The sequence below is a fragment of the Acanthopagrus latus genome, chromosome 15 (assembly GCF_904848185.1).
Source record: "Acanthopagrus latus isolate v.2019 chromosome 15, fAcaLat1.1, whole genome shotgun sequence".
Lineage (NCBI taxonomy): Eukaryota > Metazoa > Chordata > Actinopteri > Spariformes > Sparidae > Acanthopagrus > Acanthopagrus latus.
Window position 1 is genome coordinate 23,262,737 of NC_051053.1, and position 27,273 is coordinate 23,290,009.

The 27,273-nt window shown below is 41.8% G+C and overlaps 3 protein-coding genes across 3 annotated transcripts; 2 read left to right on the plus strand and 1 right to left on the minus strand.

Annotated features, from left to right (window-relative positions):
• The first annotated feature begins 63 nt into the window (after nucleotides 1–63).
• wdr92 (WD repeat domain 92) lies at nucleotides 64–4,432 on the plus strand. Its single transcript, XM_037122564.1, has 8 exons — nucleotides 64–415; nucleotides 996–1,096; nucleotides 1,286–1,416; nucleotides 1,507–1,608; nucleotides 2,004–2,119; nucleotides 2,658–2,792; nucleotides 3,523–3,620; nucleotides 3,730–4,432. Exons 1-8 carry the CDS (start codon nucleotides 230–232, stop codon nucleotides 3,935–3,937), a joined length of 1,077 nt encoding a protein of 358 aa, XP_036978459.1. The 5' UTR covers nucleotides 64–229; the 3' UTR covers nucleotides 3,938–4,432.
• On the minus strand, nucleotides 4,372–16,223 carry LOC119034059. The gene is made up of 17 exons (XM_037124761.1): nucleotides 16,065–16,223; nucleotides 15,843–15,981; nucleotides 15,502–15,665; nucleotides 15,169–15,299; nucleotides 14,439–14,605; nucleotides 9,748–9,923; nucleotides 9,266–9,481; nucleotides 8,962–9,164; nucleotides 8,265–8,360; nucleotides 7,717–7,854; nucleotides 7,268–7,517; nucleotides 6,874–7,075; nucleotides 6,488–6,737; nucleotides 6,010–6,137; nucleotides 5,687–5,838; nucleotides 5,364–5,586; nucleotides 4,372–4,776 (listed from the first exon to the last, which is right to left on the minus strand). The coding sequence occupies exons 1-17, from the start codon at nucleotides 16,221–16,223 to the stop codon at nucleotides 4,637–4,639; spliced, it is 2,934 nt and encodes a 977-aa protein (XP_036980656.1). The 3' UTR covers nucleotides 4,372–4,636.
• Nucleotides 16,224–16,542: 319 nt separating this feature from the next.
• On the plus strand, nucleotides 16,543–19,020 carry c1d (C1D nuclear receptor corepressor). Its single transcript, XM_037122568.1, has 5 exons — nucleotides 16,543–16,677; nucleotides 16,972–17,113; nucleotides 17,580–17,646; nucleotides 18,103–18,158; nucleotides 18,253–19,020. The coding sequence occupies exons 2-5, from the start codon at nucleotides 16,976–16,978 to the stop codon at nucleotides 18,457–18,459; spliced, it is 468 nt and encodes a 155-aa protein (XP_036978463.1). The 5' UTR covers nucleotides 16,543–16,677; nucleotides 16,972–16,975; the 3' UTR covers nucleotides 18,460–19,020.
• The last annotated feature ends 8,253 nt before the right edge of the window (nucleotides 19,021–27,273 follow it).

A 27,273-nucleotide genomic window follows, 5' to 3' on the forward strand; every position in this document is an offset into this window, starting at 1 on the left:
AGAACAATATCCAGGTATATTATATATTTATCTAAAACACGTTAAAGTTTACCGGGGAGGTGAACATTTCATCAGGCACATCACTAGACAGCCACGCTCTCAGCCGAAGGAGCGTCTCGACGTCATCTGTTTTGGCAGCGAGCTGCAGTGAACCTCACCACGGTTCTCTTGGTACTTTTTAATCAGGAAAATTCAACCGTTTTTACTAAATATCCCCCAGACAGCAGAGATGTCATCGCCACTGTCAAAGCCTCAGATCATTGCGCACATTCAGAAGAGTTTGAACTACACCGTGTTTGACAGCAAATGGATTCCCTGCAGCGCCAAGTTTGTCTGTCTGGGGAACTTTCCCAGAGGAACCGGAGTAATGCAGATATATGAAGTTCAGCACGGAGAGGCTCAACTTATCAAGGAGGTAGACAACACGTTCACATTCGACTCTTGTTTGCTCTCGTTGCCCCTTTTTTTACTCTCGAAAATACAGCATGCAAACGGTTTAATTCAGAGTTAGCTAGCTTAACTTAGGTTTCTAGAAAAGTCTTGGTGGGTCATTGTCTCCATAGCAACAGCCAACATGAAGACCGCCACAGGCATTAGCCAAAGTTTTTGACCATCCCATATACAAAATCATTTTCCTTTTTATATTGGTATGCCAGAACTGTTGCTAATATACAGTGCACGTCTTAAACTTAAGTCAACATATTCCTATGATATGTAGCTTGACACCAACGTTCAGCTGAATGACAGTCAATATAATGCCCTTAAAGAGTGTATAGAAGTTTGGGTTTGATTAGTTGGCAAGTGTTTGGTTAAATCTGGGTCATTTTCAATTACATCAACTGTCAGAAACATTTCTTGTTTCTCTTATAGTTTCCCACACTTTTAGATTTTAAACTTTGCCTTTAACAAGTTGCTCAACATTGAATGGTGTTCCTACTTTGCAGCTGTTTCATTGCTTTTTGCATTGTCTCTTTCCTCCTCCCCATATGTTTCAGATAGAGAGACCTAAACCCATAAAGTGTGGCACATTTGGGGCCACCTCTCTTCAACAGAGACACATAGCAACTGGGGATTTTGAAGGAAATCTCAATATATGGTATGTAATCCACATCTTTTGACGTCACACCACCCATGTCTTGCTAGCAATAGCCTGGCATGAAATACTGAAAGGACTAAATTCATAGCTTTTTTAAGTATATCAAATGTAGTTGACTTAAATTGAAAAACGTATTCAGTATTTAAAAAAAAACTAATTGAAGGTTCACACTGAGCTTGTTGTCTACAGGAATCTGGAGATGCCAGAAGTGCCAGTGTACACTGTAAAGGCCCACAAAGAGATAGTAAATAGTATTGATGGTGTTGGCGGCCTCGGGATTGGCGACGGTGCACCTGAGATAGTCACTGGAAGCAGAGATGGTAAGAACAACCATCCCAGTAAAAAAACTTTTTCAAAGCAATGACAAAAAGAAGCTAGCTAAAATATCACATTGTCCTCATGCGTTACAGGGACAGTAAAGGTGTGGGATCCGAGGCAGAAGGATTCACCTGTAGCCAACATGGAGCCCATAGAAGGCGAAACTAAGAGGGACTGCTGGACTGTCGCTTTCGGTGTGTAAAATCTAAATTTTCATCTTTTCAAAGGAACTCCATCCACACTCTTTTTTCTTTTTTTATTTAGACATGCAACTGGTCCTGTTTCAGACAGCTACTTTACAAGCACACAATGATACATCATTATACACAAAAGATGGGGGAGTTTCTCTTGGTTGTGCATAAGGAAAACAATTATCCTCCCACTCTCAGGCGCTGTCCTGTTCACAGAACAAAAGAACAACAAATTAACAGGCAAAGCACAATGATCCAGTGAAAATGCAGCCTGTAGTCTTGGTCTGTTTTCTGTGATCCATTCTAGGTAGTTCATATAATTTCCTGATGATTTAAAATCGCAACCAGCTTTTTAAGTGTTCCTTTACCATCGTGACTGAAAACTGTTCTCCCTGCAGGACATGCCTTCAACGATCAGGACCGCTGTGTGTGTGCTGGCTATGACAACGGGGACATCAAACTCTTTGACTTGCGGAATATGTCTCTACGGTGGGAAACCAACATAAAAAATGGGGTGAGGTGATTTTTTTGTTAAGCTGTTAAAATTACGTTAAGCTCTTTAATTTTAGTCACGTAGCCAGTATGGCACCACAGAGGGAAAAATCACAAACATTTAGAGAAAAAAATGGGAACTCAGACCGACAGTGACTCAGTCAGCTCAGCTCTGAAACACAAAAAGTAGTCCTCATATTAAGAACTGGTGTTTTCATTAATATAAACTGTCCAAACATTCATTATTTCTCCTGCACTGCAACCTTCACTTTAATCATAACGCAGACGAGACGTGCAGACAGAACTGAAAATGACTTCCCAGCAACACTTAGACTGTACATAAAACCACAGAGGAAGTCTGAGGTTAATGCATGTTCCCTTCACACACCATATACAAAGCGCTCTTTTTATTATTCAGTCTTCATTCTTACTCAACGCATCTTAAATGTAGATGAACCAGCCAGGGGTCATTATGTCCATTTCAGCACAAAGTGGTTTGTGGTGGAGCCGTGCCATGTGATAGAGGGAGTGACTGTTATTCTTTCTTACATCATGTTCAGGTATGCAGTGTGGAGTTTGACAGGAAAGACATCAACATGAACAAGCTGGTGGCCACCTCACTAGAGGGAAAATTCCACGTCTTTGACATGAGGACCCAGCACCTCACCAAGGGCTTTGCCTCTGTTTCTGAAAAGGTAATTGACCTGGGTGGGGACAGCCAGACGGACGTTTGGCTCCCATGTATGGGAAAAATGTCAAAAGGTTATTATTATTAGTATTACTTTTACAATTACACGGTTCACGGGGAAAAAGGGGCACAAGTCGCTTTGACCGTTTTCACAGCTGAAGTGTTTGAGGTTGTGTTTGTCTAACATTCTTTGTGGCTTCGTGACACTGGCCAAAAATGACACAGGCTAGTGTGGAGAGAGAGGTGTAGCTTTTTGTGGGAAAATGCTCAAAGAAACACACTTAAGTTGACATTAGGGCACAAACCAGCTCACCAAGTGTTCGGAGGTCTTAGAGATCATAAATATTTGTCCAGTTCTTCAGAGAGATCAGGAATCACAGGCTGCTATTCACACCATCTGATCACAAGTGGACAGCTCAGTACAGGTGCAAATGTCCCCAAGATGCATCGAGTGTGCATTTGACATCCAGTCACCATATTCAGAGGTGTTCTTGACCACGTATGGCCACATTTTTGAGCAGTGTGTATTCGTGTCCTCGGTCACCACTTGTTTCCTCCACGAAACAAGAAGCCACAACAACAGGTAGACTGGATAACACGCTGTCAGGTTTCAATGTGGTTCACTGCAATGCAAATTACATGTTTGGGCTCCGATACCTTCCAGTGTTAGCAGCAGATGTTTGTGAACACACTGTGAATTATTTTGGAAAGCAAACAATCTCTGTTCTTTATTTTAGGCTCATAAGTCGACCATCTGGCAGGTGAGGCATTTACCTCAAAACAGGGACATCTTCATGACTGCAGGGGGGGCAGGAAACTTACATCTATGGAAATAGTGAGTAACTGACCTTAAAACAGTATTTTGTCATGAAGGTTGTTTAATCACAAATCAGATTTCCTGCTTTACTATAAACTAATCTATATAATATTTCTGTCATTTCCAGTGAGTATCCAGCTCACAGGAGCAAGAAGGACTCTGATGGCGTGGATGTGGGTGTAGCTGGCTCCGTCAACCTCTTACAGAACGCCACTCTGTCCACACAACCAATCGCCAGCCTGGACTGGAGCCCCGACAAGCAGGGCCTGTGTGTGTGTTCAGGATTCGACCAGTCTGTCCGCGTGCTCATTGTCACCAAACTCAACGCAGTGTGAAAAAGTAGGCAGATGAGGAAGTTCTGTGCAGCTCGACCCAAATGAAGAGAAGTTACTGCTCTTTTTATGAGGCAGAAGACAATAGTTTCCTACTGCTGGTAATAGTAGCGGTCTATCTAGATTTTATACAGTTGATACTAATCTTTAGACTTTGAACTGGGAAATCCTTTGTTGAGGTTATTTTGTTTTGTCTCTGTTAAATGTGATCCCTGAAAAATGTGTTTGGCTGAGCCTGCAGACAGTGTCACCCTGCAGAGCAGAGAAACACCTCTGAGTCATACAGCCGCTGGCGTGGAATAACACTTTAAGGATGGAGACTTTGTGTCTTTTATCGGTTTCCATTTTTGTAGGATACCCACTGAAACACCTGTTGTTGTTGTTGCACTATTGTTTCGTTGAACATTATAATATTCCAGTTTTGTCTGTTAACGTTGTCGCTTTTGATATATCATTTTTATTGAGAATTCAAATTAAATATGCCTTTGGAGAAAAAGATGGACATTCTCTCAGTGTCCTCTATCCAATATGCATGGCTTCATTATGCCATCAAGTTTAAATGTTTAAAGTCAAGAGGATTTCTTTATCTATGAACAGAAAGTGTCAGTATCATCAGCTCAAGTAGAAATATGTGTCTTTTGGTATAGTCAGTAAACTTCAGAAAGATCAATATAGGTACTTGTTAAAGGTTCACAAGTGTTCTCATATCCAGCATTTGAACTTGAAGAAATCCTGCAGGTCCTGATCGTCCTCCTGTCTGTCGTGGATCCTCGCGTAGACACTCTTCAGCAGCTTGCTCATGGCCTTTCCGTCTAAGATGTCGATGTATTTTTCTATGCAGCCTAAAAAACAGCCACATCAGAAGAACCCATTCACACAAATGGTAAGATAATTAAATGATCCTAACCTGACTTGCTTACTTATTTACTCATCTGCCATCATGCTGCATGTATGCACTCTATGTAACATGTCAACTATCTGCCATCCCACCAGCTGAATGTAATACTTCTCTATTCATAGCCTGTCACATGGGCCTGGCTGCATGATTTCAACACTTCATTTAGACACGTTAGGTTTGCAATTAATAGTGTGCACATGATTGGCATTCAATATGGGCTAAGTTTGTCACAGAATGATGTAAAGATGACCCCCATTTTAAGAGTTACTAAAAAGAATGAGAGTCAGTTCCTATTTTCTGTGGCTGCAGATCATAATGTGCACTCTGTTTACCTGGTTCTGTTCACATCTGCCTCAAATATTACAAATCAGATATTAATCATTCAGTCTTATGTTAAACAGTAGAAGTATCCATCCACTTACAACTGTACAGATACTTATCCCTTGCTAGTAACAGTACTACTGCTGCTTCCAAGACTAATGTAACTATAACTATGTCTAAAGTATTTATAATAATATTAACAGTACTCACTCAGTCCCATGACTTTGCCGTATGCTACAAGGCTGGGCCCCAGCTGTGGATGGTCGTACTGCTCCAGCCTCATCAGTATGCGGACGATCTCTCCTGAGATGTAGGCATCGTCGAAGCTCTGCTCGGCCGCAGGCTTCAGAGGGAACCTGCAGTACACCTCCACTGCTGCCTGAGGGTCTGATGGCTCCAGCAGCTGAACTAGCTCACTGTAGGCATCGTGGACCTAAACAGTCAGTTGATTCATTAACCAGGAGTAACTTTATAGCCATTGTAAAAGCAGTGAGGAAATGCCTGAAATCTAAATGTAACGGATAACAACTGACCCCCGGTGCCATGGAGATGACCTCCTGGTAGAGCTGCTTCGCCTGGTCCTGGGTGTCTGCAGAGCGGGAGAGGGCGCGAGCCAGACCCAGCCGTGAGGTATGAGACCTGCGGTTCACCGGACCTACCACGTTCTGTTCTGCCACAGTAGGCTCTGAAACAACAATTAAAACACACAGAGTATAAATACCTCTTTCGATGAACCCATAAAGAAAAAGACGTTTAAAGATGCACAATTTTACAAAGAAATGAGAAATGAGAGACTTTGGGGAAAGGTCTTTCATCTGCTGTGTATGTTAATCTCAATGCTACTTCCATGCCTTACCCTCTACTGCATCAGCAGTATCAGAGCAACAGTCCTGTTTAGACTTGCTGGCAGGGAGCTGGGGTTTAGGACCGTTGTTGGAAGGTTTGAAGGATTTATCTGGCTTAGTTGCTGCTCCAGCTCTCCCCCTACAGGAAAGAAAAGAGAAGACAAAACTCTGAAACTAATCAAAAAGTTAAATTTGTGCTCTAACATATATATTCAAGTGTGGCCCTCCTCCTTAATAAGGTAAATCACTTTTCATACAGCCTCTGTTAGGAAACAAACAACAGATTTGTTCCAGTGAAGCTACCCAGACTGACAAACTCTGAGTAAAAGATTGTGTCTGTACGTGACATGAATATGGAGCAGGGAAGAAGTGAGAAAAGTAAGCATCCACAGGAAATCATCCATGAATAAATAAATGCCAGCAAACAACCACACACGACCACAGAAGAGGTCTGCCAGACGCTTGACTTAAGCTCCCAGTGTGACTCACCTGGCTGCAGGGGTTTTGGCTGGAGGTCGGGCGGCTTTCCCTCCCCTGGTGGGGGCTGAGGACGAGGGAACAGGAGCTCTGGTTCCAGCTGCTGCCAACCGCCCTTGTCCAGGTCCTACCCTGCCTCGCTTGGCTCCTCTCTTGGCCACACTGGTGTCAGAAGGCCCCTTCACTCCTGCTGGTGGGGTGCTGGACTGTGCCGCGGCTTTCTCGTTTTCAGCCTGCTGCCGGTCACGCCACCATTTTTGTTCTGAGCAAACAGGAAATGGTTTATGTGGGCGAGGAGTTAATTTCCAAAATGTAATCATAACTGTTTAATGTAAAGTGTAAAGTGAACAGCAGGGACACATTTATTGCAAAATAGGAAATACAGTCCACAGACTCACTGCTCAGCTGTTCAGGTGGTTCTCCACTCTGAGTCTTGTCCTCCAGCTCAATGCTGCCCTTGAAGCTGAGGCAGGCATCAGTTATGAATTCCTTTGACTTGTCTGCATTTGGGTTGTTGTCATATTGAGCCAGCTGTGCCAGACCCAAGAGACACAAGGCGTGGCTGTCCCGCGGTGTGGTCACTACTGCGAGCTGGCACGCCTGTAGACAGCAGTGAGCAGGGAGAAGGAGCAGGGAGAACATTATGTCTGATTTCTCTCTGACATAACGTTAAATGTAAAGACTAGCTAATGTACTTCAGTGGACAGCATCCCCAATCACTGGAAGAGTTTGGTCGTGTGATCAACTTTGCAAAACAGAAAACAATCTAAAAACCTAATTCAGTGCTCCTACCCGCTCCTGCATGTCCAGCAGCTCCTGACAGGGGGCGATAGAGGTGAGGCGTATGAGAGCTGTGAGGGCCTGGCATCTCTTTGCCACCAGGGACTGCCTCTCTGTGCCAGCCTTGGCCTGGCGCTCGCCCTGCTGGATCAGCCTCTGGAGCAGGGCAAATTGAGCATCCAGGAGCACCCACTCCAGCTGCCCGCTCGCCTCGCCGCGACACACACACTGACTCACACTCTGGGCAGTCAGCACTGCTACGCTGAAGCATTCCAGCACAGAGACAAACACACACAGCTTTAACACTTCTTAAACTGGGTCCCACTGGTGTGAATGCTGAGACTTTTGATGAGATGAGTGAGACAGCTAATTGGAGCTGAGATCCAACACAAACACTGAGTAGAAAAGTAAATATAAAAGTCAAATTATTACTCAAAAGGAACTTTTGGTTTGTAACATACGTGTGATAGACCTGTTCTGCACTCATGGCCTTCCCAGACAGTGTGTTCCTCTGCTGCAGCTGGCCCAGACTGAGAAGGCCACGCAGGAACTGTGTGCTGAGGCTGGACAGAGGGTCTGATGGATCCTGCTCCACCCAGCTGGAGACAAAACCATGAAAACAGAGAAAAAACCAAGGCAACGACAACAGCTCTGTGATCTTAAAAAAACTTGTTAATCACAAAAAATGTACTAGGTGTTATTCTATCTATCTTCTCTCCCTTTTTTCCGTTTGCCTGAATTTGGATTTCCGGGCCTCAAAAATCCGAAGCTAGGCATCATAAAATGTTCGAATGTCTGACATTGCAGAGGATGTATCATCTATGTGGCCTATGACAGTGTTTTCACTATCCTACTCTCTCTCCTGCAGGCTTTAACAGACAGCCTGTTACATTACTGACACCGTCGTGCCCTTACACTCTCTCACTGAACGCATCCACTTCCACCTCCACCGCACACACACACACACACACACACACACACACACACACACACACACAAACATGCAAACCTCTTGCTGCAGCGCTGGCTGACAAAGTGCTCCAGTCCCTGCTGTAAGAACAGAGCAGCTTCCCTCTCTGTGTCCTCGGAGGCCTCAGAGCCAGGCCTGTGAAGTATCTGACAAAATGAAGGCAACACAGGAGAGATGTTGAAGACAAGACTAGCTCTGACTGTACATTTACATGCTAATCTAGACTGTGTTTACCCTGTTAGAGTGCCAGACCTGCAAGTTTTTTTTCCACTTTCTAACCCCTGTATGATCATATGATATCATACAGGGGTTATGGAGAAGAGGACATTTGAACAGCAGGTTGAGAAGTTGGCGTTTCGATTACACAGAAAAAGGATATGACTGCTTTCACCTCTTTAGCAACAAGTCAACGCCTGAGCTCCAATCTGAACAAAGGGCTGCTTTTGGGTTTCTAACAAGAGCTGAAATATTTATTTTTCCATCAGCTGGCTGTGAGAATCAATTTCAAGATTAATTGGTTGTCAGGCACAGCACAGCTTTGCTTCTAATTAGACTGCTCTCTGAAGGTTATATTTCAGTTGAGGTTGGTTTTTTTTTTTTTGCGTGATAAAACTCCTATAGCACCTATATCCTTTATTGGATAGCTTTTAATTACTTGTGGTTATTATTACTACTATCACTGCTACTGACAACAGGACATCTTGTTCTATTGTCAGCCATACTTCCATGACCTGACCTGAGACCAGGATGAAGGGGGCGCAGTGCCAGGCCGCTCTGGAGGTGCTGCAGGGCCTCCCTGCTCCTGCCCTGCAGCAGCAGCAGTCTTCCTACATGGAGGTTGTACTCCCAGCTGTCAGGACTCAAAGACCAGGCATCCAGGTATTTCATCAGGGCCCTGTGGACAGAGGTCTCTTCATCCTGCATGGCTGCACTGTTATCCTTCAACAAGAGGGGGAAAAGTTTCAGTTTCATCTACCATATATGTTGATTTGTAATCACTGCATTTGGAACCCGTGGCAGTTTCTATTGTTTCCAGTTACCTTGCCAGTTTTCTTGGAGAGCCAGACGTAGAGTGTCTGGACGTAGTCCGCTTTGCTGGACTGTCCCTGCTCTTTGAGCAGCTGATACTCTTTATCCAAGGCCTGCAGCTGGTTCTGTACGGTTGGTGTGCCGAGGTAACCGTGGAGTTTGCACACAGCCAGGATGTCATCCTGACGTGCCGTTGACTTGGCATCGCTGAAATCATCTTTGTCAGCCTGGAGATGATGGAACGCAAAGGTGAGAGGTTGCTTTACCTATTCTCATATTTAGGGACCATTTTCAACAAAAATACGGATCACTATCAGCATTCAAAAATGAAGCGTTAAATGTCCAGGTCACCAAGTCTCTCAGGCGTGCTCCTTGAAGGCAGTTTTGTCCTGAGCCGCTGCCAGACGTTTAAAGAAACTCTCTAGTCATGGACATTTTGCTGTTGCTCGGCTTTTGCGCAGAACTTCCCAACACACCACCAAAGACCTTGTACCTTCCTCTGCAGGCCGAACATCTCTGTAGCGTAGTGCTGCTCCTCCAGAACGACACCCAGCAGGAAGTGGAGTCTGGCGTCTTTGGAGCTGAGTCTGATAGCTGAGGCGTAGTGGACAGCAGCCTGCTCCAAGCTATGGAGAGGAGACTGGCCGTCCTCATACTGCAACGTGTCTCCTGTGGAGATAAACAGTGTGGTATATAATCTACATATAAGACCAGAGAGTATTTGCATATATTTGTGAGGGAATCTGCATCAATGTAAAGCTGAAAAACAGCATTTCTAGAGAGCTATCATATTTAACTGATATAAGAAATATTTAATATTAGAGTCCAAACAAGTGCAACAATTTCACTACTTTTTTATTTATTGGTTTGAGAATGAGGCTTTTTAAGTTTCAAATTTTTTGGAACGTTGGTTGCTTTCTCGCAGCACTGTCATCCATCAGTGAGGAGCTGCAGTGCCAGCTGGGCAGGGAGGATTCATTCCAGAAACGACAGGCTGGAAAGCCAGAAATCTCAGCATCTGGCGAGAAACCTTTTCTTGAGTGATTATTTCACATTATCAAAATTTAAAGTCTTATAACTCCACCTGAAGAAGACAAAGAAATCAAACTATGTGACGAAGAAATCAAACTAAAAGCTCGGGGTCATTCATAATTTAGAGATTTAATTCCAAAAGAACAAAAAAAACAAGGTAATAAACTTCGGCACAAATGAATTAGGTGTCAGAAACCGATGAATGATGTGGATAAGAAATACAAAAACTCAACTGTAGCAATTCCTCTGACTAAGAAAACTAAGAAACTAAGAAAAAGTTGCTTTAATGAGTGGATAACTTTAACTGTCAGTATTTTTAAAACAGTGGATAATATGAACCAATCATGATTAGAACTGAGAACAGAATGTAGTGATGGTCAGAACGGACAAACAGCCACTTCAACAAACTGGGTTCTTTCCTGCGTTACACTCTAATGAAAAAGTCTCACTCTGAAATTAAACTGTTCCATTATTGTTTCGAACAGAGTTTCTGCTTTACTTAAGCCCAAACAATTCACAGGATCTCCCATTTGGCCGCCTTCTCTCTTTCACTTATGAATGATTGCATGCGTCCTTTGTATTAAATATTCAGAGAGTGCAGCTCGCCTTGGAAAGAGCGCCCTTTATCTGTCAGATTGCACCAACATCACAGCTTTTATATTCCAGATAAAACTGCATAACACACCCAACAAACCTATTCTGCATAATGCTGCTGTGTTAAAACTCTTCGCTGATCAAATTACAAAATCCTGTAACTGGATGAAAAAAGTCCTCTCAGCTAATAAAAATGTTCAGCAGGCCTGTCTCATACGCATGCGACTAATAACAATATACTGTGCTATAAGCAGTATATAGTGTCTTAATAATGAACAAGCTTTAACATACTTCATTTATATCATATTTTGTCCTTGACACGATCTACACAAGTGATAAAACACGATCTTTGTGTTTTACAGCAACAAAACGAAGTAACACTGAGCAACACTTGTCGGTCATCTTCTTCCTTTGATCCAGTCAGACAGTGAACTGGAGATTAACTGTCTCTAATGCTTTCTGTGTAATACCAACTCTCTGTCTCTCCGCCTCCTGTATTACCTCTCCGTTCGGTTCCAGTGACTTTCATTCAGTCCTGGGATCAGTCTTGGATGTCACGTCTCTGAGTCATCAAACAATTAGCAAGGCACGAGTAGCTGAGAATGGATGAGCAGTAACTTGAGTGCCTGGCACATCAGATAGAGGAGGAAGTTCAAGAGGCAACTGCTAAATATCTAATTTTCATGTATTTTTAAATGGCTGAAGCTGAGCTGCTGTGAGAGGCAGGCGAGAGGGGAAATGACTCCTCTGTCACCTGGCCAGGGGTTCACCAGACTTTTTATTTAACTGAGGATGAAAATCACAAAACATGGAAACACTCTGGTAAAATGAATAGTGATTTAGATATGGGGAGAGAGAGAACTGAAAACAATTTTGATGAATGCATGTTATTGACTTTCTTTCTGGCCTTCAGTCTCTTTCTGTCATCAGATCAGCCGGAAATTATTCTTCTAATTTAAAAAGGCAAATAACAAAGCATTTTTAACGTTTATAAAGTATTGTGAAAAAGTATAAAAATGGAAACTGAGAGGGTTACAGGAGTCAGGGGGTGTTTGGAAAGTGCTACATACCTGGTTTCGGCAGGTGTTTTCGATACAGTCTCAATTGATGTTGGGCCAAGGCACACAGTTTGTCCACACTGTCTTCTCCTGCTGTCATTTGCAGTCTTTTCTCCCACTTACGAAACTAAGAAAGTTATCATAATTATGTGGTTTTGCTCTTACTTAAATTATATCCGAATGTGGTTTTTCATGGGAAAGAAATCTTTTCTACCCTAGACTACTGTTTTAATTTAATTAATAGCTGAAGACACAAGATCTTTTTCTTCTGCAATGTGATATTATGGAAGATGTGATATACAGTATAACAGTGTCAAATGGCAAATTAGACAAATAATGCATAAATCATTGGTTATCTAACCGATTGAGTCTAAGGTGGTGTAACTAATGCGGTTTAGTGTAATACTGTAGATGTTTTACCTCGACATTGTGTTTAGTCTCTATTTCCAAACAGCTGGATGATGCAAAGTGCTTCTTATACCAACTTGTTTCTGTGACATCCTGAAAATAAACGATGCTGTTACTAGATTTAATTAATAAAATATCAACGCTTTCATCTGGATTGACCAGGTGAATCTTAGTCAAGGTATAATAATGATTTAAAGTCCAAACACTGACACAACCTTGATGCAACCTTTCACCCATACATAAAAAGGATGGGTACTCACATGCACTGCACACACTCACATTACAGTTTTATCCACTCTACCACCGCACACACAAACACGAGATACTTTTACGGTGGAGAGTGATCCAGCACTTAGTCACCGTGAAGGGAGAGCTGACTTGTAAATAAACGATGAGCAGAGTGAAGGTCGGTGCGTGGCAGTGATTCGGGCGATGCAGAGAACCGTTTAATCATTCATACTGACCTTTGCATCAAGCTCCCCTGTGGGCTTGTGTGGACAGTCCAGAGAGTGTGACCCCAGCTCAGACAGCTTCATCACACTGTCACATCCTTTGTTAAAAAAAAAAAATCAAAGACACAATAAATCACACACTTAAAGTAAACTGTAGTGTTGTATGCCGCTATTGAAAAGTGTTATCTAACAGTCTAATTTATTTTGTATCAGCATCAGTATTAATTCTAATACTTCTTCTTGTTTATTATCTTGTGTCTGTATTTCTGTATACGGTGATTTTGCCTGTCCGTTCTGGGAGAGGACAGGATCTCTCCTCCGTGGCTCCTCTTTGGGTTTTTTTCTCCATTTTTTCCTCTCTGCTCTAAGGTTTTTTATTGTTTTTTTTTCCAGTAGGGAGTTTTCTTTGCTTGAACCATGGGTTGAAGGATGGAAGGTGCTGTTCAGTATACTGACTGTAAAGCTGACTGAGACAATGTCATCAGTGATTTTGTGCTCTGTAAAAAAAAATTGACTTGATTCCATATAAATGAACATTTGTGACTAGTTTTATTAAGTGATTATGTCCTTTTTACAGAAGAAATTTCGGGTCAGTTCAATATTTTTCAGTAATTGAGGAAATCAAGTTTCAAAGTGTCAGTTCAGCCAAAAATACATTTTGTTCCTCTCACAAAAGTTGGCTAACTGAGTTACCTAACTTTGTCACAAGCATGAACTATCCATGAGTAGATGCACGCTTCCTTCTGACTGGATTGTGGTAGAAAGAAAATAGTTGAACTGCTCACAACTTAAGTAATTGGTTCATTATTTCTGGAAGGAATCATTGCTGTTTTTTAATGTACTTCTTTGGTACCATCTAATTCTATGATATTGAGAGAAGGTAGACATCTCTTTGGATGATATCTCCCAAACTCTCTGACTCACACAAAAATAATCTTGATGGATAAATGGCACTACAGTGGAGAGGATAAATATGCAATTTTGAGTTATGGAAGAACTGTCTCTAATTATCAAAGTAAACAAGTGCCACTATCTGCACTGTATAATTCTCCAGACGTAACCTCTTCAAGTTTAAACTCATTAGACAGGAGCCTTGGTTGTATAGAAATCAATTACTCGTCTGACTAAACAGGAGAAAGCTGGATATAAAATACAGCAGCTAGATACATGAGACCTTAGTTAAGTAATAATATCACCCTCCTTACAGCAACATAATGGTTGGCTACAGTAACATGGTGTTACACGATAGCATAGGTGGTGTAATCAGGACTGCAGAGAGGTGAGGCAGAGTGCACCTGGCATATCAACAATGTGGTTATATAAGTGTCTCTTAGAGGCAGAGCTCCATGAAAATCTAATGGTGGAGTCAAAGGATTCTTTACTCTGAGAGCAGGTTACCTGTGTAAGAACATAAATGGTGGGAGATACTCTAAAAGAAATGTAAAATAACTTATTAGGGAGGAGGAGGTTAGAAATCTATTACCTTCATCCTCTCTATACTACTTGCTTTTACACAAAGCTTCAGAAATAATAATGGTTCTATAACTCTTCTGAATTTAAAACAACCAATAAGAGTATTCCCACCACAACAGCTGTGCTTTAGACAAATCTCTCTTAGGAGCAAAGACTCCCGGATTCACCTCTGTAAGTGAAGAAGCACTTGACCAGAGCAGCCGACATCCTCCTGTCGAGGTCCAGTTCAACAACCTTCCAGCCGTCTCCCAGAGGACAGTCGCTAAGTGGGTCGACTTTTGATCTTCGTGCCAGCATCTCAATATACGGCCTTGAGAAGATGTGCTTTGGGTCACTGCGAATCAACAAGAGAATCAGACAGATCTTGACTACCGTTGAACCAGCACATTAGGTAGTATGTGTATTCTAAGCCATCAGCATGGAGGTGTGTAAATAATGACTGAATATCCATTTTTAAACGTTAATTGTAGACATATATAAAATTAATTTCATTTAACATTATTCATTAATTATAATATTTGGAAAATATGTAATTTTTTTTTAACTTTTCACTGGCTATAATGCAACATTTAGTATTTTTATTTTGTATGTAAATATGTGTAATGTGTTGACTGAAGGTTTAGTATCTTTGTTTGATACCTATTGAGAGTTGTTATCGCTGTGCTCAGAAAATTTGCAAGCTTGTAATGGATATGAATTAAAAAATCCCAAATTGTAAACTTCAGTGGCTATCATTAAGTAAAGTAAGTGGAGTAGAACATTGTTTCTTTCTAATTTACAATTGCATCAACTGTAAAGCACTTGTTTCAAAAATTGATGTAAAAGGGTTATGATAAAGGTGGTCAATGTTGATTCAAGTCCTGATCTCATATTAGTGTCTCCCTGTTCAAATCTTACCTGTGGTTGATAGACACAGGTCTATATAAAGCAGTCAGAGATACTGGACATTCATAGTCCAGCTGCTGCTTCTCATCAGTGAAGGTCACTGCCATGGGAATCAGCTCTCTCGTCACCAACACTTTGTACACCTGACAGAGAAGGGGGACTTGAGGTTTAGTATAGCTGTAAAGAAATGAACCATTGTGGGAGGACAGCACAGCATTATGAACCCTACAACATTATAAGAAACTTGGAGCAACAAAAGGTGTGCATTAAGCGTAGGTAAAGGTGATAAAACACACACAAAGCCTTGAATCACATCAGCAGTCAGCTTCTCATGTCTCATCCTACCTGTGAATTGCTGCCATCTGCTGAACAGACCGAGATCTCCACCACAGTGTCTCCAAAATTCAGAGGGACTTGTGAGCTGTCTTCCACATTCACTGTAACTTTTATGTTTTTGTCCAGCACCTTGGGAAGTAGGGTGACAGCACTGCAATGAAAGGGAACAATACCTGCAGAAAAATAGTTTACATGGACAGCGACAAAGATCAGAAACAACAAGGAAATATGTAGTATATTTTGTTTTTCACTATCATTATTCATATGAAGCCTGTACTCACAACTGTATTCATATATTTTGGAACAAAATGCAGGATAAAGCTGAATATCTCCTTCCAAATCCAGATTACTGAGTTCTGCGATCTTTGCGGACAGCCTGGTGATTTCCACACAGTACTTCTTTATTGTGCCATCCTCAGCTACCACCTCGATCTCTACTCTGTTTAACCCATCATTCAGCTTAATGGTGCTGGAACCATCGCCGCAGAGCTGAAATACAAAAAAATAAATAAACAGGTTCTATTTTATGTGAGGAGATAAAAACGACATTAAAGCTTGAGGACATGACTCACAATACTGTATGAAGCTCCACAGTCACTGGTCATCAGGTCCAGGGTCACTTTGTTGACACTGCTCTCCACTGTCACTTTATAGTCTGTGACATCTGGTGTGAAAGCTGGATGGAGCTTCGCACCAGAGACGGAGAGTTTCTCCAAATCACAGTTGTCCATGTCTCAAGTCTCTTTCACGGCTGGTTCAGCAGCAAACTGTGTGTACGGTCCAACTTGGCAAGTTGCTGTCTGTCATCCTAGCTGCAAACTCAGCTTCTCCCGCTGCACTGTCACCGCGGGTTACCATGGTAACGTGAACACCACTGACTAATGCTAGTTAGCTAGCTGTATCAGTTAGCAAAAAATATTTTAAAAGACTTTTCAATAGGAAAAAAGTAACATTGGCATGTCTTTTGATATCTCGCTAAACTAACTTAAACCAAAAACCGTCTTGTTTTTAAATAATTCTGCTAAAACCACGGATATCTATCAGCTAAGTGTTATTAGCTAACGCTTCGCTCCTCCATACGGCTGACAGCGGTAGAGTGCAGAAGAAGAAGAAGAGGAAAAAGAAGAAGAAGAAGTTGTTTTTCAACGTCACTTCCTGTCGGCTGAAGCGTGCTGCGTGCTGAAGGTAAAGCAGAGGGAGCTAACATCGAATATCGTCAAATTCATATTCCATGTACTACCATTTAACCGATAACAAGTCTTGCCTGACAGATACTAATTCATAATTGTCTCTGTTTCTGCTCATGCTACCTAAATGTTCGCCCGTTTTCCTGTTAGCAGCATGTGCTAGCTCTCTTACTAGCTGCCAAGCTAACATTTCAGAGTAGAAATGGAGTTTTTTGCTGTCTCTTAAAGCCACATTAAACAATTATGTGACTGTGGGAGTATATAGCTTTATATGATTTTCACTACTTCACAGGAAAATGGCAGCGGACAGCAGAACTGAAGACTACCCCCATGAGATAGACGACCAGCTCACTGGATTCGACTCCTCAGTTTCTTCTGTCAAATCCATGTTGGATAAGTTGATGTCGATGCCCAGAAATGAGCTGCTGCAAAAGGTAGGATGCTGTGAATCACTGGAAGCTTGCGAAGATTTAAAGAAAGCAGACACATGACATGTACATCCTGTCATGGGTTGATAATCCAACTAAACAACAAAGCCATCCTTAGTGTTATTGGTTGTCTCTGTTCTTTCCCTTATAATAAAAGCCAAAATGTCACTTGTGATACCAACATATTCGCTGTATGGGTGTATTAAACAGAGGTGAACTTGCATTTGCATTTCAGTATAACCACACATTTAGTAAGACAAAAACTCAGATATAATCAAAAGTTGGTATTTACTTTGAAGAATCGCATTTTTCACAATAAACATATACAATAATCTCATAAAATGTGATGCTGAGATCTACCCGTGCCAGATCGACCCAGTGTCTTGGGCATACTAACATTTTTCTTTTACTTCAGAGTTAATAGCATTTTTGTAAAGGCTACCTGCATTTTCTGAAATTGGTTTATTGACAGCTGGACCCTCTGGACCAAGCCAAGTTGGATCTGATGTCTGCCTACACCCTTAATTCATTATTCTGGAGTAAGTTATTTATGATTCACTTTGGTTATTTTGTGAATTTGCAGAATTATACATTCAAAACAGGTGGCATTTGAGTTTTTTTTTATATTCTGTCATGATGTGTTTTCATTTTTTTTGTCTGCATGCACCAAATCTATCTCGTTTAATTTATATGCCATGCTAAGGATTTTTTAAACACAGTAAATTAGATGTATTTCATCTTGGACTCCTACCACTCTGTTACTTTGCCATAATTTAGTTGTCCACATACATAATCAGACATTAATGCAAATGTGCTAAAAGGTTTAAATAGTGGCTGTGGGCTGTACATGTTCAGCAAAGACTGTCAGGAAATGGCAGCAGTGAGATACAGGCAGTGTATTTTCCATGTTATGTATCTGGTTTAGAATTACAGAGTCTCAGTAAAATGTTTAACATCATTAGGATACGTAGTCTTACTTTTGTTTTTGTTTACAGTGTACTTGGTTACACAAGGAGTAAATCCCAGAGAACATGGAATCAAACAGGAATTGGTATGTATGTTATCTGTGCACTACCTTTTGATATGTTCACCCTCTCAATTTGTGCGCATTGTGTAATTCTTGTGTAACACTCTGTGTTCTTCAGGAGCGAATAAGGACGTACATGAACAAAGTGAAAGAGATCACAGACAAGAGGAAAGCTGGCCGTCTGGATAAGGGGGCGGCTGCACGCTTTGTCAGGAATGCTCTCTATGAACCAAACGAGAAAGATCCTAGAAAAAAAGCAGCGGTCAAGAAAGCAGCAGACACAACACCTGACACCACACAGTCAAAGCGTTCAAAACAGAGCTGAAGCAAAAGACAGTGCAGCTGTACAGACGGTCCCACTAGATTTTTGGACCACTTTTTTGGGGACAACAAACACTCTTCTTAGGTTGTTTCATGGAGGAATCATACAAGGCAACATGAGACTACACAAAGGTGTTTGCTCACCAGTCAAACAGCCTGTCAAGGCTAACTGCCATCCAAGATTTTACTGAAGATTTTTATGGAGACTGATGATGGACACTGCACCAGAATTTAATGATTTAGTGCTGTGTTATTTTTGTAGCTTTACTTCATTTTTGAGTTTTTGAGTGTAAATCTGCAGGGCACCATAAACAAATCCAGTTTTATTTTAAAAAGGTGAGTAAAAACATAGTTTTGGGTTTGTAATCTGTCATTTACCATTATCCTTCTTTTAGATAAACAAGAAATGTTAAAAAAAAATTTTGTTAATTTTTCTGTTTTGAAGCAGCTTGTGTGTTTTATCACACCGTGCCATGTGTCAAACTTTGTATTGATCAAACAGTTGTAGAGCTGTATTGGTTTTGGGACTGACTTCTGTATAAAAAAAGATACTCACCAAACATGATGCTTGAATTACTCTTTCTATCTCACCCCCGCCCCCCCATGTAATATATTGCACCTGGAGGTAAAAATGTTAATTCCGATCTTATTTAAAACAGTTCACTGTAAGCTTTCAACTTTCTCCAGTAGGCCTGTTTCACATTTTGACATGTCACAGTAGGAGAAGGAAGTGTGTAAGTAATCAAATCTATGATGGATGAATTCCATTAAGCTGATCAGTTTCATATTCATGGTACTGTTCATGTGGGCTCACTCACACTGTCATGGTTACACAGCTTGGCTTGAATATACTGGAGCCGTCGTTTATGTTATTATTTGCACCTGTGAGTTTCCTGCTAAGACAACTGGAACTGCTGTGAAAAAGAAACTTTTCTTTTGTCCTCCAGCAGTCTGATTGCCGTATTCAATTGCAGTAGCTTGATACGTTAACATGACCACCCACTGAATGCTGAGTACAGACGAGTAGAGTTTGATTGTACAAACCCTTCTTGATATTTCTCAGTTTGTACATCCTTGATTCCTTTCCTCACCTCCTCTCCTTGCTTCTTAGGTCAGTGGAATATGATGGTGTGGCACAGCTTCATTGTCTGTCCACTGCTTTGTCATAGCCTAGCTCTGTATTTAGTCTTCAGATGAGCATTACAGTGATATTTGATTTGACAATGTGGCAAAATGCAACAATAATGATAATATCACGGTGAAATGTCATCAGGGAATGCAGGTAGAACTGCAATGATTTTGATAACTGATACAACTGATACGACACAGCAACATCTGTAGATTTCTGGCCCCACAATGGTTTATATATTCTAGCTGTGTTTTTTCTGTAATGGGTCCCACCTGTGCATCCTCATTCACAGCTCCCCCAGCAAGTCTTCTCGCTCCTCTCTCTCCGAGATGCACTTTAGAAATTGGGACATCCTTCAGTTTGATGCACTGAGATCAATTTCTGAGTCACAGGCAGGAGGAGACAACAGATGAGGGGGTTACAAATTAGAGAAGCGTGATGAACCTAAAGCCTTGGTTGCACCCTGGTCGGTTCCATAAAGGGGATTTAGTGGCATCTAGAGGTGAGATTGCATATTGCAAAGATGTGAGCGCTCCTCATCTCAGCCGACCCATACAGTTAGATTTAAAAGCATGACGGTTTTATTTAATTTCTTCAAATTGGTTCCCCTAAATCCTACACACATCCTGTCAGCTGTTCACTGGAGTATTTGTTCTTGACGGTCTTCAGTGAACAAGATTGGTATTTTTAACTTTTTACATAATCCTCATAACCACATGTTCATATGGTTGACATTACATGCAGGAAATCTTTCAGAGCTGTTTTGTCTCAAATGATGAGGCTTAATACTGAGAAAGACAAGAAACCCAAGGAAAGTAGTTTTTAGGAAATGGTTAAAACTGTTTTCTACTAAAAAAGAATCGAGCCGAGCAGAATTTAAATCACGGTAGTAATTTGGACGGGCCCTCGTTTCGGTCAGTCCTGTGACCTTCTGATTACAAAACGGCCTTTGTTACCATCATAAACAGTGCTGTAGCTGCATGGCTGCACAGTATAAGCATGCGCCGTAATGAGACTTCCTCTTATAAAAACCAATGTCACTTTTGATAAAGACATTCATATTGCTTCCTTTTTGTAATTCCCCTCTGGACAGCTGAGATCTTAATCTTAAGGCACCCGCAAGTCACTGCATCCCTCTAATCAAGCCCAGGAAACAGCGCGGCAGTGAGTTAGATTCTCAGGAATGTATCTATCTTTTCATTCTTTTCATCATCTTTGCTGTTCCCATCCTCCCTGCAGCAGCTCTCCAGAGATGACATTTGTTTAGCCAAACCACCCGACTTTTTCCACCAAGTTGTTGTTTCAAACTTTTTTCAAAAGACATGTGTCAAACTTTGCCTGATGAACGGCCCCGGCTGCATATTGGAAAAATATGGATTTTTCCACTTTTCCTCCCCCTCTGAAATGTTCGCCTCTCCGTGCCCTCTTCCCCACATGTGCTCAGTATAAAGGAGTTGGGTCACTGTGCGAGCAAATTTGAACAAACAAACTCTCATGTTGAAATCGTGCACCCTAACAAGCTCCAAAGCCCGGTTTGTCCAGGGGTTGTTTATTTATGCTGTTTGTGAGCAGCTTGTGGTGAGGAAGTTTATATTATGTGGAGCAAAAGGCATCAGACCAAATGACCTCCTGAGGCAACACGAAGGCAGAGGCAGCCTTCCTTCAGACTCCTCCAGAGTAGACAGCTTTAACCTGCTTGTTCCAAATGCTTCAACACATCTGGCTGAATCACATTAGCCATTTCTTTAGATTTGAGTTGTCAGTAAGCATGTGAATCAACTTCAGCTAAGCTGACGTAATTTCTGGAAGGGCCAGTAATAGATTCTTAAGGGAAAGGAAGCATTTATCAATAAGTTTACTGTGTCACAGAAATAAAGCACAATTGTATATTCTTCTCTCGCGTTTGGTGGTTTTCAGTCCACTTGTAAAATGGAACAGTTCTGGATTTTTGCAACAGCAACACAACACTGTGTTGAAAGAGTTAAAAAGAAATCTATCCCTAGTCTTTGCTGGACACGCCGGTGGTCCGAGCTTCAGCCTCACCTGCTGACTCTCGAAGAAAGCAATTTGTCCCAGCGCTGGGAGGTGAGGGCTAAATAAAAGGAAAACATTGTTATCATGATTAATCAGCCGCTCTGTCAGTGAGGCCAAGGTGGATCGAAAGTGGCACAAATGACTGCATGGAATTCCTGGTGTGTCAGACAGAATAAAGCTGCAGCGTCCGTCCTTCGCTCACTCTCAGTTTCACCCACTTATTCAAAGCAAAGCTCGCTCCAGCGACTACATAATACCTCATCTTTCCCTGCAGCGCACGCTGCAATCAAATGTTTTTAAAGTTTGTAATGGCTGATGCACTTCAGGTTTGTAAATCATGAAACACCAGGACACAGGATTACCTGCTATAAATAAGATGCTGTATATTCATGTGATGAATTGAGTGACAGTGGTGGAGAAAAATGCCATAACAGACAGAAAACACTTAAAAAACAAACACCGACCCACTGTCTGGAGCTCAGAGAACTTCCAGTGACGGAAAGTAACTAAATACATCTACTCACATACTATAGGCCAATTCAAGTGTGATTGTGAGGAACTCTTATTCTGCTCAAGTATTTGTTATATGCTGCTTCATAGTTCCGCTCCAATATATTGTAGTTTTAACTTCACTAGGTTGCTTTGATTACATAAGTTTTTAGCTGCTTTGTCACAAACAAAACAGGAAAAAAATATGTTGTGTGATTATTTATTATTTAAGCATGTTCTGATGCTTATATGTTTCTTTCATTGAATGTATTTATTTCCACACTGCTATTGCTACTTTTATTCAAGTACAAGATCTGAGTGCTTATTCCATGACTATTAATTTCCACAGGAGACATACGGCATGAGACAGACTGCATGTCACGGGTGTTTATGCACGGAAAAAATAAAATGGTTCAATAATAACAAGACAACAATCATTTACAGGAGTCTCGCTCTTTAGATTCACATTCATACAATTAGAATACCTTCTTGTCTGCATCTTTGTTATCCCCCATTTCCCCCGTGTTGTCACTGTTACGTTGATGAAACTGTCTTTATTTGCTGTCAGCATCACTTCTGTGTTAGTTATTAATCTCAGTGATCTTGTCCAGAAACTGAAAACATGTTGATAGTGAAAGATGAATCTGACACAATGCGTTGACCCATTTTTCTGTTTTTCTAACCCACCTACTTTCTGCAGTGTGTTACCGCTCAGTTCAGCTCCAGAGAGTCTCATTCACTTCTCACTTCTCTGGGATTTTTCAAAGTCATCAATGATTAGTAAAAAAAAAAAAAAGGAAAAGGGGGGAGCTGGACAAAATCATCAGAAAGATCCTGAATCTCTGATGCGCCATTCACCACTCTCTCCCCTTTTACCCTCACCTTCTCTCCCCCTCCACTACTGTACATCCCAGAGGGGGTTTGGCAGTACGAGAATATGACGGCATGCTGCAGACACGCACAGAGCGAGGCCTTGAACCCTCCTCGCTAAACACATCACATCATCATCACACTTTATTGAGTTTCCAGCCTTTACATTACCTTACTGCTGCCAGTGTGTTGAATCTGCAGAGGAAAACACACACACACAGAATGAGTGTGGGTTGGCCTGACATCTATCAGACTTAAATGAGCCATTAGGAATGAAAACACAAAATTATTTTAGAGAATGAAGCTCGGGGGGTAGTGAAGGTTCAAATCTAGGGAATAGCTGAGAGGAGATCTGTGAGTAAATGTCGCGTATTTTTTTTCCCTGTCTGTAGTTGAATGTGTGGAAATTGCTTTGAATGAATAAATAGAATTCCGAAAATCAAACATCCATATTAAAAATGGATTATTCATCTTCCTCCTCCCATGTGCACACCAGCTTTATATGATGAGGTCACACTGTGGCCATTAGAAAACCTCATCTATTACTGTGGCCTGGTGTTTACCTCTGCTGCGGCCCTCGCTTTAAGAGGGAAACATAACAGCCCATATGGCCGCAATGTGAAATCAGGGCTTTCCCCCTTTAAACTGTGGGCTTCCGATGCATAAAGCCACAGGATAACCATTCAGCCATCAAAGAGCTGAACGTAAAAACCATCTCGGAATCCTTTACACACAGGCACACATACATACATACACGGGGAGTTAGGCAGCTGCGAGCACACTGTGAAAGTAGGAAAACACTCTGACAGACGCACAGAGACACACAGAGGAGATGGCTTACACGTGCATACACGCACACTCAAGAGCTGACTGGAGGTGTGTAATGGATTGGATCCCCCTCATAATTCCTGGGACAGCGTTGTCTTCAAGGTCCGCACAGAGGCGGATGAGACCACAGCTGTTTGGACATAAATTTCCAGAGGAATGCCTTAAGTCCGAGCCTCCAGCATAAAGAGCATGACTGTAAATTCTTCTCCAGATGACAAATGATCGCCCTAAGGACTGTGTGTGTGTGTGTGTGTGTGTGTGTGTGTGTGTGTGTGTGTGTGTGTGTGTGTGTGTGTGTGTGTGTGTGTGTGTGTGTGTGTGTGTGTGTGTGTGTGTGTGTGTGTGTGTGTGTGTGTGCGTGTGTGCGTGTGTGCGTGTGTGTGTGCCATCATGTGTGTTTGTGTGTGAAAAGGACGTTCTCATGCAGAAATGTACAAGGTCACCAAATACGTGTTTTCTTTCTGTTTTTTCCCCTCATGCACAAGTGTGTGTGTGTGTGTGTGTACCTGTGTGTATGCATACCTGTGCAGGAAGAGGAGTGTGTATGTGTGTGTGTTACAGGTTCAGGACAAGAGTGAGACTTGGAGCTCAACAGCTGGAGAAGGAGATGAGGGCATACATCCAGGTCTCGTAAAAAAGAAAAAAAAAAAAGTCTGAATCTCACATTTCTTTCTCCACAGAAGCTAACGCTGTTGTCATGTTGTCCTACAACAGTGTGCCGGTTTATAGGAATATCTTGGATGGATGAGGTTGCATGCAGCTTGTGTCAACTGATATCGTTTTGCAAAGTCATGTCATCTAGCATCACATGTCTTCATTTGTAGATACTGCAGTACTACATGGGGGTTTTCCTCCCCAACTTTTTCCCTTTGAGGGCCCAAACTGAAACTTAATGCTTGACTCTGGGCCACAAGCAAACAGATATTGAACTGGATTGTTAAGATGCAAAATGGCAGAAAGATCCCATGATCCAATATCTGTCCCCCTGCCCACCGTGTATGTTTACACAAAGACGGACCCACACAACAAAAGGCAGACAAAGGAAAGTCCAAGGAAAAAACTACAGAGAAATACAAAACTGACGGCGAACCACAAGCCACAGAGAACAAAGTGGGAAAAAGCACCGGGGCGAAGCAACAAAGAGCGATGGGAAAACACAGACTTAAACACACAGGAACAATCGGCCGATGAAATACAGGTGTAACATAGAAAAAGGGCGGGAAAAAGACAAAGACAGGAAGTGAAAGATTAAACACGAGGCACATGGATATAATTTACAAAATAAAACAGAAATCAACATAAAAGCCCAAACCATTACACAGCATGTTGAGGTTATGAACATTTACTTCACAACAAAGAAGAAACAGGGATATGTTTGATACATTTTTTAGATTTCTTTTGCTAGAAACCTCAAGTGGGCCGAATCAAACCTCATGGCAGCCGACACTGTGATACATCTATGATAAAACTGTTTAACACGCGTAGCAGATGAAACTCGGTGGATAATAATGAATCCAACAATTCACCCCCAAACAGCCTGAAGTTCTGAATTGTCAGGACGGATATCATGGCGTGTTTCGTGATATCATATCATCCTCATGAACAGAGCTTCAGTGGTCTGTCTGAATCAAATATCATTTTCAACCAGTGGGGAAATATTCACACGCCTGTCCAAATTGCAAATTGAATTCCGAGCTTGTTGTGGTTTACGGGGCTCCTGAGCGCACAAACAACAAAAACCAGCCAGGCGCAACATCTCCTCAGTTGTTTTTGACTCACCTGCTGGAAATGGGCAGCTAGAGTGCCTCCTCTGCTCGCCCCACACCTAGTTTCCTCCTTCCCTCGATAAAAAGCGGGGTTTATAGCACATCAATAACCCCCTCTCATCCCTCTTCCCTCTTACACTCAGAGCCCGGGTTTACAACTAGTGTGGGGCGGAAGGCTGCAGGCCTTGATGTGAGAGCCCGGGGCTAACGGTAGCGCTGGGTACTGTAAAGTGATGAAGGGCCTCCGCTTTTACGATGATGTGAATGATGTAGCCTGAGAGAGTAAAAGAGCTTGTGAGAGCAGCTCCGTGTCCATATACTGTACATGACTGGACTGCAGGGGAAGTGGAGAGATTATGTGCCCCGCTACTAAATATTTACATCCCCTTTAAGACTTTTTGCAGATGCTATAATCCCAAATGATGCACAGAAGGAACACTGTGGGCTGAAATTGTGAATTAGCCAGATTTAAAAGGGGGGCAATGATAAGAAATTCAGCAAAACACATCCATCAGGCTATAGAGTAATTAAGCCATTTATTTTAATGCTTCAGTAAACACGATTTCACTTCAAATAACTCACAAGAAACAAAAAATCAACATTTTAAGGCTACGATCTGATGGGAACAAAGCTGCAATTTTCCTCTGTGCCACAGAGCTCCACACAGCAATGACCCACAATGTTTCATTTGGGTGACATGTTTCTTTGTTTCAGTAAACATCAAATGTAATTCAGCCTCACATCTATCTATCTATCTATCTATCTATCTATCTATCTATCTATCTATCTATCTATCTATCTATCTATCTATCTATCTATCTATCTATCTATCTATCTATCTATCTATCTATCTATCTATCTATCTATCTATCTAAAAGGTGTCCCTCGTCATGTATATATTCATGGTATAATTCTGTTTCACAATGTATGCACAAATCTTGCCTTTAAAGCCTTCGGGGAGTCCCAGGCAGAGCTCTTCATCCAGCCTTAAGTGTAACAGCCTGAGAAGGTTTACAGTATGATTAAAAGTCCCTCCCAGCAGCCACAGGGGGGCAGTCCAACACAGCAGTGCAGGCTTTTCTCCCCTGGTCAGGCTTGAGTGGCAAGCTGAGGTTTGCTTTTCCTCCTACCGCAGAGCAGATTGGGGAAGATTAGCCCTCGCTTGGCCGGTAATCACCCTTATCACATGAGAAAACGACAACAATACGGGGAGTTTAATGACAGAAGTAATTGTTGTGGAAGTCCCACGTTATGCTGCGGCGGCGTGATGAATGACAACCACAATGCACCGCTCTGTGAGGAGATTGTCGCTGCATGGTTGCTATTTAAACCCATTTGTTATGGTTGCAACCTTCTTTTTTTTTCCTCTGGGGTTGTTTAGCTGAGGGGAAGTGACTTGATTTCAGGGAGGAGAAGTTTCCTTGTGAATGAAAAAAAAACAAAACATTTTCATTGATGAAAATGTAGGTGTGTGAAAGTCGACAGCATGTGTTCTAGTGCTTTTCTGTCTTTTTACGTGGATAGTTCCTTATAATAACATACATTAAGTGTTTCAAAGTGAGCCAAAATGTCCTCAATATGCAGACTTTAATGTTTTAATCGTTCAAAACGTGGACCAGCGCATGTTTACAGCCCACAGGCTTGTTGACTTTTGTATCCATTGACGACACTCTACCCACAAAAGTCTATTCATGGCTGTTAA

Bases quoted from the DNA above. Each gene is read 5' to 3' on its own strand.
- LOC119034059 (XM_037124761.1), bottom strand. From the start codon at position 16,223: ATGGACAACTGTGATTTGGAGAAACTCTCCGTCTCTGGTGCGAAGCTC. The intron at 15,982-16,064 runs GTGAGTCATGTC...TTTGTATTTCAG, and splicing joins GTGGAGCTTCATACAGTATT to CTCTGCGGCGATGGTTCCAG. The intron at 6,138-6,487 runs GTGAGTCACACT...TCTTTCCTGTAG, and splicing joins GCCAAAACCCCTGCAGCCAG to GGGGAGAGCTGGAGCAGCAA.
- c1d (XM_037122568.1), top strand. From the start codon at position 16,976: ATGGCAGCGGACAGCAGAACTGAAGACTACCCCCATGAGATAGACGAC. The intron at 17,647-18,102 runs GTAAGTTATTTA...TTTTGTTTACAG, and splicing joins CCTTAATTCATTATTCTGGA to TGTACTTGGTTACACAAGGA. The intron at 18,159-18,252 runs GTATGTATGTTA...TGTGTTCTTCAG, and splicing joins ATGGAATCAAACAGGAATTG to GAGCGAATAAGGACGTACAT.
- wdr92 (XM_037122564.1), top strand. From the start codon at position 230: ATGTCATCGCCACTGTCAAAGCCTCAGATCATTGCGCACATTCAGAAG. The intron at 1,609-2,003 runs GTGTGTAAAATC...TTCTCCCTGCAG, and splicing joins CTGCTGGACTGTCGCTTTCG to GACATGCCTTCAACGATCAG. The intron at 2,120-2,657 runs GTGAGGTGATTT...CATCATGTTCAG, and splicing joins AAACCAACATAAAAAATGGG to GTATGCAGTGTGGAGTTTGA.